Source organism: Silene latifolia, chromosome 5, assembly GCF_048544455.1.
Source record: "Silene latifolia isolate original U9 population chromosome 5, ASM4854445v1, whole genome shotgun sequence".
In the NCBI taxonomy this organism is placed as follows: Eukaryota; Viridiplantae; Streptophyta; class Magnoliopsida; order Caryophyllales; family Caryophyllaceae; genus Silene; species Silene latifolia.
In genome coordinates this window covers 30,176,404-30,188,224 of record NC_133530.1, presented here as the reverse complement: position 1 = coordinate 30,188,224, position 11,821 = coordinate 30,176,404, and the positions used below count along the sequence as shown (strand labels likewise).

Here is an 11,821-nt window from a genome sequence, read left to right as displayed (position 1 = left end):
ATTATCCGATATGAACAAAGTTCAAGCAGAAACCATGGACAATGTGAAGAAATTTATTGCTCAAAAGGAAAGCTTATGGCAAGTCGTATATGCTAGGCGTAAAGTTTCGAAGATCTTGAATAAAAAATAACAATGTTTTATTAATATTTCATGTAGCCTACTACTGTTTGATCTTGTGTACTGTTTTGAATGTAGTTAAATTGGTACTAGCTATACTTTTCTAGCAGGATCAACATTAAATGAAAAAAGTCTGCAAGTTTTCAGTTGAAACTTTTTGGCCATCGTTTGAAATGTTAGTTTAAAAATTTTGTAACTTTATTGAATTTTCCAGTCTGAAACTTTAAGCCTCCACTTTGAAATTTCAACTCAGTCATGTTGAAATTTCAACTAAGCATGTACTAATAAAATTCCAAACTAAACTTCTGAAACTTTGACGAAGGATTTTAAAACTTTAAATCAGAAATTTTAAAACTTCAGCCAACAATATTTAAATTTATAATATTTAAATTCCAATTTTAACTACTGAAACTTTGACAGCGCATTTTAAAATTTTAATTCACAAATTTTGGAATTTCAACCTACAATATTTCACTACCACGTGAATTTTCCACATTGTGAAACTTTAACCGTCAACATTGAAACTTCAACTCACTGAAGTTGAAACTTCAACCAAACGGATGAAATTAAAAAATCCAAAGTCACTTTTTGAAACTTTGACGACACATTCTGAAATTGTAACTTATAACTTTTGAAACTTTAACCTAATCTATTCACATTTCAAGTGACTCCTCCTCATTCTGAAACTTTAAACATTAACTTCGAAATTTCAATTGACTCAAGTTGAATCTTCAATCAAACATACAATAATAAAATCCCAAAGACAACTTTTGAAACTTTGACGACGCATTTCGAAATTTTAACTCACAACCTTTGAAACGTCATCCAATTATATTTAATTTCCATTTCAATAGTCGACAATCTGAAACTTTAAGCCTCAACTTTGAGATTTCAACTCAGTCATGTTGAAACTTAAACTAAGGATGTAATAATAAAATTCCAAACTAAACTTCTGAAACTTTGACGAAGGATTTTAAAACTTTAAATCAGAAATTTTAAAATTTCAGCCAACAATATTTAAACTTGTAATATTTAAATTCCAATTTTAACTACTGAAACTTTGACATCGCATTTTTAAATTTTAATACACAACTTTTGGAATTTCAACCTGCAATATTTCACTACCAAGTGAATTCTCCACATTGTGAAACTTTAACTGTCAACATTGAAACTTCAACTCACTGAAGTTGAAACTTCAACCAAACGGATAAAATTAAAAAATCCAGTCACTTTTTGAAACTTTGACGACACATTCTAAAATTGTAACTCATAACTTTTGAAACTTTAACCTAAGCTATTCACATTCTGAAACTTTATGCACCAACTGTGAAACTTCAACTCACTCTTGTTGAAACTTCAAAGCAATAGTTTTAAAAATTCATGCCTGAACCTCGAAATTGTAACAGAATAACTGTGAAACTTCAATACTGCATCGGATTTTTCAATCCAAAAATTGTCTACCTTAAATTTCACCATAAACTTCAAAATTTAAAAATAAAAAAATTCGAACATAGACCATGACTACACAAACATCTACTTCCAAGGAATACATTTTAATATAAAAAAATTCCTACTCTTCCGACAAGTCGTCTACTTCTTCCTCTTCCTCCTCCTCTTCTTGGATGATTCCGACAATTGCGGTGGATGCTCGGCAAAAGGGTTAGGACAGTTCCTCTTGTCATGGTGTGCCATTTGCTTGCAATTATTGCACATGCGTTTCGGCTTACTGGCAATTGCAATGGCCTTCGCCTTACTAGACAAAATCCTTTTTCCACTCCCTTTGTTTTTGGAATATTTAGGTGGCAGTATAGAAATCTCCTTACTTGCTTTACAACCAAGCAATTTCTCCATTTGCTGTTGTTTATTCAACTTCTCACCTACCGGTGTCAGCTTCTCTCTAAATTCCCTTATTAAATTAGTAAGACCTTCAACGTCTTCCTTTTCCTTATCAACAAGCACCCCAATTGTTTCGTGAATTTCCGACCACAATTTTGTCATCTGAAGTTGCTTCTTCGTCTACAATATCCATGTCATCTGTACACTCCCTGTACTATTGTGTCCACTCCGCAATGCATCCTTTGTCCATCTCCTAGCAATTGCAGATTCCGGAATTTTTTTAACCCCATTACCGGAATAAATCCAAATTATGTGCCTGCAGAGTAGTCCCTTCCTCTCAAAAAGTTTACAGGAACAGCTCGCCTCAAAAGTCCCTGAGTTATCAAATGAAATTGAAACTTTCATGACTAATAGAAACTTTATCACTTACACTTTGAAACTTTAAGACAATTTCATGAAATTCTAATACCTCAACTATCTAAAACACTTCTTAACAAGTAATAAATTAACGTACTAATACTTCAAATATGTAAAACTTTATTTCTTATACTTTGAAACTTCAAGACAATTTCATGAAATTTTAATTTTTCAACTATGTAAAACACTCCTGAACAAGTAAAAAATCAACGTACTAATACTTCAACTATGTAAAACTTTATTACTTAAACTTTGAAACTTTAAGACAATTTCATGAAATTCTAATACTTCAACTATGTAAAACACCTCTTAACAAGTAATAAATCAACAACGTACTAAATTACTCATACCAGGTTATCTTGAACATCAAAATTACGGCCTCCCAATGAATCCTTCAAGGTAGTAACCTCTAAGTTGTTCGACTCCAAGAAACCCTTGCAACTAAATCCACCAATTGCATTTTTTAACTCCTCTTGAAACTCCTCGAAAATATCATGTGTGTAAATCTTCGCACCATCACTCTCTATTGCCAACTTCTTTGCATAAATTTGGGTTTGAGTGACGGTTTTCGTTATCAAGCCTCTTTTGGTTGTGTCTTTGTTGGTCCAAAGCACTTTCAAAGCGCATCCAAAACTCAACAAGAGTACCATTTCTCGCCTCAAACCTCTTGAAAAAACTGTTTTCACTTTCCGACCGCTGTGTCGTCCTCATAATACCACCCATTCTCAAGTCCTTACAGTGCGCCATCACCCCTCGCCTCCTTATATCATAGCAGTCCGTAAACCATTCAATGTCAGCGGGTACGTGTTCCTCCATTATTGCTGACCATCTATTGTCGAACTCCTCTGCTTCAAGTTCCTCGTCCCATACAATAGCATTTAACTTTTTTAGAAATACCTGGTAATCTTTCCTTTTGCTACCATACTTACAAGGAACCTTATTCATAATGTGCCACATGCGAACCAGGTCCGTCTTTGTCTTGAATTTTTCGGGTACTGACGCAATTATTCCAGGATCTTGATATGTTATTATGTACTCTGGTTCCTTTCCCCCCATAGCAATCAAAAACCTCTCGAACACCCAATTAAACGATTCCGTAGTTTCTTTCGCTATAAGGGCACAACAGAAAGTTATTGATCGTTTATGGTTGTCAATCCCTGTGAAGGGAGTGAAAACCATCTTGTACTTGTTAGTGGAGTAAGTAGGGTCGTACGAAACGGCATCTCCAAAGACAGAGTAGTTCCTCCTACCAATGCCATCCGCCCAAATTGCGCGTCGTAGGCTACCATCTACGTCAACATCATAGTCGAAGTAGAAGTCTGGCCGAGTCTCTGCCATGCTCTTGAAGTGATCAATGAAAAGTTGTCCGTCCCTTTCATGAATAAAACACTTTATGTCTCTTTGAAAATTTTTGAAGTCGTTCAAACTAGCCCCTATATTGTGGAACCCATTAACAACCTCCTTACACATTTCGTAAGTTCTTGTTGCTCCAATATTCAGCTGCAATGAATTAACAAACGAACGTCAGAACAGAAATTAAATTCACACTCGAACATTCAAACTTTAACCCTGTCCAGTTAAATTCATTCTCACAAACGTAACTGTCAATGAAATTTTAACCGTTCCATTCAAAAATTCAACACTCTTTTAAGAAACATTAACTCAGATCATGGAAAAAAAAATTACAACATTATCTTTCCTGTCTTTTAACATTTGAACTGAGCACTAAAACTTTAGATGTTAACTTTAAAATTTTAACGACAAATTTTGCAACTTCAACACAGTTCATGTCTGCAAACTGTCAAATATAGCAGTGAAACTTTTAAAGACAATTTTGAAAGTCTAATTCACATTTTATGAAACATTAAATCTATTTCCGGAAATTCAACTACATATTTCAATAATGGAACTTTATGCGTGAACTACGAAATTGTAATATACAAAAATTTAAACATCAACAACTTACAACATAAAAACTATGACTCCATAACCCACACTCACTAATGAAACTTTAAAAGTACATTGTGAAACTTTAACCTCTAACTTTTAAAACTTTAAGTTACTAACCCTTGAATTTGAGACAATTAGTCCCATGTGATACTTGGAAATGTTTTTGGATAATTTTTGAAACTCCCTATCTTTGACAGCAACAAGCTCGTGATTATGTTCTTCATGAAACCGGTCCACTAAAAGCACACCATTCTTCGAAAATAACCTCATCCGAGCTTTACAACCAATCCTCTTAAGCTTATTTCTTCTCTCCTGCTTACTTCCATCTTCTTCCTTACCCGGACTTTCGTTACTTGATTTTGTAAACCCCTCCCTATTACAAACCAATAATTTTGATTTTATAGTACCGTCACGCCACTTTTTAGTTGTGTATTTTCTCACATCGAACCCAACCCCAAGTGCGTACACCTTATAAAATGTTATAGCTTCCTCAATATCCCCAAACTCCATCCCAATGTATGGAGTAAATACATCCTCCAACTGCTTACAAAAGTCTTCCTCTGACACCGGTGGAATTGTTTCATCATCTACATCAGCTGCAACTGACGACACAAAATAATCAAAAAAAAAAAACTTCAGTACAAAATAAAAAATAAAAAACATTAATCAACGGAAACTAAACCAACGTACAAACATAATAATTACCAAAAATCTGCTAAAAAACCCTAATGTAAAACAACTGAAACTTTAATAAAGCCAAAAGTTGTCACCAACCCTAAACCAAAAACTAAAGCATACGACTACTCGTCTCCCTTACCTCCATCGTCTAAAAAAAAAAAGTTCTGTAACCTTTTTTTCGCTTACTTATTTTCCTCTGCCTCTTCTAATATGTCTACTTACAAACACGACATGTTCATCTTCCATCACTTAAAAAAATATAAAGATAAATTTCACACCGTGCAAATATTACTACTCATATAAACACAATTCCTTTTCTAACTATACATACGTTTAACAATGATAACTAGTAAAATATCTCTATAGAACAATTAAATTAGAAGTACTCATCTTACCATTCTCAACAGCCTCATAAGCCACAATCTCCATATCAGCCATGAAATATAAGTGATGAACTAAATAGAGGATGAATATGGTCGAAAATTTAAGTAAATATTAAAGAACTAACTAAAGGATGAAAGGATGTTATTAAACCAGTATGAAGATTAATTTTTTAGGGAGTAATATGAGGAAGAAGAAAGGGTTAGAGAGAAGAATACAATTGAACGTGAAAGGGATATTACAGTTGTGCTAATGAATACGAGGTAATCAGTGTTGGGAGAATAAAAAGTGTATTGATTATGATTATTAGTTGATTTCTTTTTTTTTTTAACGTAAAACTCAAAACAAATCTCAACCCTTGGTTTCACCTAATCCAATGGCCAAAAAAAGGACTTAGGGACTCATATATTTGAGTGGACTCATTTGAACTTGGCTCTATATATATATATATATATATATATATATATATATATATATATATATATATATATATATATATATATATATATATATATATATATATATATATATATATATATATATATATATATATATATAGTGTAAAGATCAAGTGAGTCCATGTCTTACATTTGAGTCCATAAGTCTCATTGTGAGCCTTTAGATGAAGAAGTTGGAGGGCTGAGATTAAAAGCAAAAATAAGGGGATTAATGCCTAACAAAACACTCTCCCTCTCTACTTTACTAATCAACATTAATTAATTATTAATCCACTATATAACATTTTTTCTCACAATAACTTCTCACTCATCCCTCACAATTTCATCCATTCATCTCTCTAAAATCCCAATTAAATCAAATACCCAAAAAATCCACTTCAAAATCAGAAAAATTCAAAATCCAAAAAAATCCCGCCCCCCCAACCCCCTCCTTCCACCAACTCCACCGGCCACCACCACATACACCACAACCACCTTTCCCCACAACCACCGCCATAGTCGATCCCGCGCCCCCAACCACCCTCCTTTCTCTCCGCCACAAACCCAGATCCGCGCCTCCCACCAGCCTCCCCCAATGCCGCCACCACCACCGAACACCAACATCAAACACCACAAGCTGTCTCCTCCCTCTTCACCACCACGCACCATCCTCCAACTACCACCACAACCACCGCCTCCTCCAACTAACAACAACAAACACAACCACACCCTCCGCGACAACAACTTCACCACGCACCTCTCCTCCCCTGCCTCACCACCACCACCGACGACTCACGACCTCAACATCACACCTTCCACCGCCCTCCCATTCTCTTTATTCCAGATCTGCCGCCGTTTTGTTTTTTTTTTTTTTTTTTTTTTTTGTTCTTTTTTCTTCTTTGTTCAATCTCACGTGAATGTGATGTGGGTTTGCAGTTTGTTTTACTTTTGTTTTGTTTTTTAGTTGTAGATGTGGGTTTTTGTTTGTTTTTCTTTTTTCTTTTTTTTTTCTTCTTTCTTTAATCTCACGCCCCCATTTTTTTTTTTTTCTTGTGACTTTTTCTTTACTTTGTTCTTTTTTAGATCTACTTTTTTTTCTTCTCTTTTTTTTTTTTGAAATTTCTTATCTATTTTTGTAAAATAGGATGGTGGTGGTTATTGTTGTAAAATATGATCCTAATATCAATTTTTTAAAGACGAGATGAGGGAGGAGGAATTATATCATTTCTTTGGTATATCTTCAACAAATGAAGATAAATACTAAAATCTGAGTATATTGGTGTTAAAATTAAAATTTTCTCCATTAAAATTACACTTTTTGTTGTTAGAATTACACTTTTTCTCGCTTAGAATAACACTATTTTAGCCTAAAATTACACTTTTTCTTGTTAAAATTACACTTTTTTCTATTAAAATTCCACTTTTTTCTGCTAGAATAACACTTTTTTCGACTAAAATTACACTTTTTGTTGTTAGAATTACACTTTTTTCGTTAGAATCACACTTTTTTCATTAAAATTACACTTTTCTTCATTAAAATTACACTTTTTTCTGTAAAAATTTTTCTTGTTAAAATTACACTTTTCTTGTTAGAATTACACTTTTTTTCTACTAGAATTACAATTACACTTTTTTTTTGCTATAATTACACTTTTTGGCTAGAATTACACTTTTTCCTGCTAGAATAACACTCTTTTCGACTAAAATTACACATTTTTTCGTTAAAATCACACTTTCCTCCATTAAAATTACACTTTTTTCTGTGAAAATTATACTTTTTTTGCTAGAATAACACTTTTTTCGGCTAAAATCACACTTTTAGTTGTTAGAATTACACTTTTTCTCGTTAAAATTACACTTTTTTTTGCTAGAATAACACATTTTTCGGCTAAAATTACACTTTTTGTTGTTGGAATTACACTTTTTTCTGTTAAAGTTATACTTTTTTTTGCTAGAATTACACTTTTTCTCGCTAAAATTACACTTTTTGTTGTTAGAATTACACTTGTTGTTGTTAGAATTACACAATTTTCTGTTAGAATTACACTTAGCTCTATTGGACTAATGTTATACTCTCAATGGACTTGGTCATATTCTCATATTCTCATTGGACTAATGTTACATTCTCAATGGACTAAAATTACATTCTCGGATTTGAAATTATACTTTTCTCGGACTAAAATTACACTTTTCCGGACTAAAATTACATTCTCCTTGACTAAAAATAACAATCTCATTGGACTAAAATTACACTTATCTGGACTAAAATAACACTTTTTGTCATTAACATAACACTCGTAAAATGCTAAATTACAATAACTTGTGATAAAATGACAAAAATTCAAAATATTATTCGTTAAAATCACTCGGAAAAGATTGAAGTTAAACTTGTAAAACGCTAAATTCTCGAAAATATTTCTTAAAATTACACTTTTTACCGTTAGAATTACACTCGTAAAATCCTAAAATGTCGAAAACTTGTCTCGAAAAAAAAAACGAAAAAAACGAAACGTCGAAAACTTGTCTCGAAAAAAAAAAATACGAAAAATACCGAAACAGGAAAAATGTTAACAAAATTTTCATAAACTTTGAAGTATAAGACAAAATATGGTGTTAATTGTGTATGATAATGAATTAGTGAATGTATTATTAAAACTAGAGAGAGAAGTGAATTAATTAGTGTTAAGTGTGTTTTTTACTTTCAATCTCAACCTTCCACCATGCATGATCCAAGGGTTGTGGGAGGGACTTATGGACTCAAAAAAAAAAAAGGGACTTAGAAGAACTTTGCTCTATATATATATATATATATATATATATATATATATATATATATATATATATATATATATATATATATATATATATATATATATAGGCAAGATCCGGTGAGTCCACCTATATATTTGAGTCCATGAGTCCATAACACAATATCACGCACTATACAAAACAATATCACGAATTTTTTTTTCCGAAATTTTTTTTTTCAAATTTTTTTTTTTCGAATTTTTTTTTATTCAAATTTTTTTTTCGAAATTTTTTTTTTCAAATTTTTTTTTCAATTTTTTTTTTTCAAATTTTTTTTTTTCAAATATTTTTTTTCAAATTTTTTTTTTTTCCGTTTTTTTTTTTTTTTTAGCTGTGATATTGTTTAGTATAACGTGTGATATTGTATTACAAAATAATATCACGATTTTTTTTTTTCAATTTTTTTTTTCGAAAAAGTTTGTTTTTTTTTTTTTAAAAAAAAAAAAATTTTAATGTATGCTGTGATATTGTTTAGTATAACGTGTGATATTGTATTACAAAACAATATCACAATTTTTTTTTCGAATTTTTTTTTCAAAAACTTTTTTTTTCGGTTGTGATATTGTTTAGTATAACGTGTGAAAGCGAAAGTGTGATATTGTGTAGTATAACGTGTGATATTGTATTATGGACTCACAGACTCAAAAAGATAGGGTGGACTCATGTGATCCTAATTCTCTATATATATATATATATATATATATATATATATATATATATATATATATATATATAGATAGATTAGGGGGTGTTTGGTTTGACCTTTTGGAATGGATTGGAATGGATTCAGTCCATTCCAATGTTTGGTTGGAGCATTTTGGAATGAAGTTAGATACCTGATAGATTCTAACTCCATTCCAATCCATTGGAATCCCATACCCACATCTCTCCCCAAGTTTCCAACTCCATTCCACCAACACATTATTATTTCCATTCCCGGATTGAACCAAACAACTTTAAACATATATAGGGTTCTAACTTCATACCTCAGTTAGAATCCATTACATTCTATACCTAATGTTTGAACCAAACGACTCCTTATTTTTCTTTGGTTTCCATTAGATTTGTTTTTGATTATAATTATTCTTTGTGAGTGTCGTATGACGTTCTATTAATGAATTGTTCTTTTCTCTCAAAAAAAAAAAAAAAAACTACTATAATCTTAGACAATATTACCATATTGTGAATTATATTATAATAGCAATTATATTCCTTATACGCCCCCGCAAGATGGACGACCGGAGGGAAAAGACAATCTTGAGAAGTAGAAAGGCCGTAGTGTTGATCCACAAGAAGTCAGCTGTAGACAAGGATATTGGAACCGGAATTTGATCATAGCGGTTAAGTATGGGGAGGGAGAAAAGAGAAGCAGTGTAACTTGTACGGTGGCAAGATAAAAAGGTATCCGAATTTGTAATAGATAAGAGTAAATTTGGAGAAAGAATTCATTCGAGAGATGAAAATAAGAGTAATTGAGAGATTGAAAGAGTTGGATTTTGAGAGGGAGGTACAACGGAAGCATTTTTTCGAGAGGAACTTTATTTGAAGACGGATGAATGATAGCAATATTATATTCCTTATAGATAAGAAGTCCAAGAACACACAGGAGAGTCAAATACAACTCCTCTGTCCCATTTCGTGAAAATAGAGCTTAGTCTGTATAACAAGAGATAAAAAAATTGGATAACTATAGCAAAATTGTCAAAAACTGATACTGAATAACACAGGAGACAACTCCTCTGTCCCATTTCGTGTCCCATCTTGTGTCTCATCACTTCTCTTATTGACACATAAGAGCACTATGATATGTACGACACAAGATCTTAAGGTAGTGAGACACAAGATTGGACATAAAAATGGGATAGGTAACAACCCAACGCCAAGCCAGGAGCTCTCGTTCACATTATTAGATGATTCTAAAGGAATGTAATTGCTTGCATTATCATTCATATGAACAAAGTATTTATACAAGTACAACTATAATCTATCAACTTTAGGAAACCTAACAGAATAATTACAAATATATAAAATATATCCTAAAACGAATATTTACATATTTAATAGAATAGAATATGTAAATACGGAGTATTCGTTTTAGGATTACATTCCTTTAGATTCCAATTGGAGTAAGTGGCCAGAACAATGAGTTATATGCTTCCTATCAAGTTGTTGTGGGAAAGGTCAATAAAATGAAGAGAACGAAGAGAGCACAATGTTGATGGAATAACACAGACGAGTTGATTTCCTTGTAGCCTGAGCACTTGTAAACTAGGATGTGTTTTTACTCCCCAATTACTTGGTATATTCCCAATTAGCTTATTATCGCCAAGATCCAGAGTTTGCAAGCCTGAACCAGTACCCAATGTTGGAGGAATCAGGCCTCCAAGTAAATTGTTACTCAACTTTAAAAATTCTAATGACGGAAGAAGTCGCATCGACAAATTCAAGCCAGGAGGGCAGAGTGCCTCCAATCATGTTATTGTTGTAACGGAGGCGTCCCGTTACCCAATAGTTAGTTGATTAGGGTGATAAGAACAAAATATAGCGAATAATAAATAAAGTGACACACAGATATACGTGGTTCACCAGTAAAATAACTGGATACGTCCACCCTGAAGGAGAGCAAATTCACTATTGTGGAGATAATAGTACAAAAGTAGACCGGTATACACGCGCTCAATATGAGCCAAAAATATACCCTATTCTACCAACAAAATAGTAATCTCAAAAAGACAAAAGAGACTACCCAAACGAGATGAAGGACAAATGATCTTGTGGCCGCCAAGATCCGAACAGACTCCTTCAATCTCTAAAGACAGAAGAACGCCAATCTACTTGAGCCCGGAACAAACTGAAACTTCCTCTCCGGAAGGAACCTCACAAATCGACTCTCATAAGATTGTGCTCAAATACTATCTCCACCTCCTTGATTTGACCTAGACTAATACAAGGGTCTTTATATAGATTTATTCCACCCTAAATAAAAGATCTAGTCTAATTAGGAAACAAAGACAATTAGGAAATTAATTAATTAATTAATTTCCTAATACAAGCAAAAGACCAAAACTCACCAAAGAACTATCCTACGTGAATATTAACAAGAATGACCAAAAGCAATTAGGAAATGACGTGGGACCCATGTCCACTAACTTCCAAGATAGCAATGCACTTGTTCACATAACAATTCACGCATACGT

At 32.5% G+C, this 11,821-nt stretch overlaps 1 protein-coding gene across 1 annotated transcript; it reads right to left on the bottom strand.

The window, feature by feature from the left end:
- Nucleotides 1-1,707: 1,707 nt before the first annotated feature.
- LOC141655164 (protein FAR-RED IMPAIRED RESPONSE 1-like) lies at nt 1,708-5,606 on the bottom strand. The gene is made up of 6 exons (XM_074462254.1): nt 5,394-5,606; nt 4,438-4,916; nt 4,103-4,168; nt 3,035-3,870; nt 2,721-2,811; nt 1,708-2,133 (listed from the first exon to the last, which is right to left on the bottom strand). Exons 1-6 carry the CDS (start codon nt 5,434-5,436, stop codon nt 1,708-1,710), a joined length of 1,941 nt encoding a protein of 646 aa, XP_074318355.1. The 5' UTR covers nt 5,437-5,606.
- Nucleotides 5,607-11,821: the final 6,215 nt, after the last annotated feature.

Coding starts and splice junctions, on each gene's coding strand:
- LOC141655164 (XM_074462254.1), bottom strand. CDS start 5,436: ATGGCTGATATGGAGATTGTGGCTTATGAGGCTGTTGAGAATG. Junction 4,169..4,437: donor TAATTGTCTCAAATTCAAGG/GTTAGTAACTTA, acceptor TATATTTGACAG/TTTGCAGACATGAACTGTGT. Junction 2,812..3,034: donor GAAAACAGTTTTTTCAAGAG/GTTTGAGGCGAG, acceptor TGGTGGATTTAG/TTGCAAGGGTTTCTTGGAGT.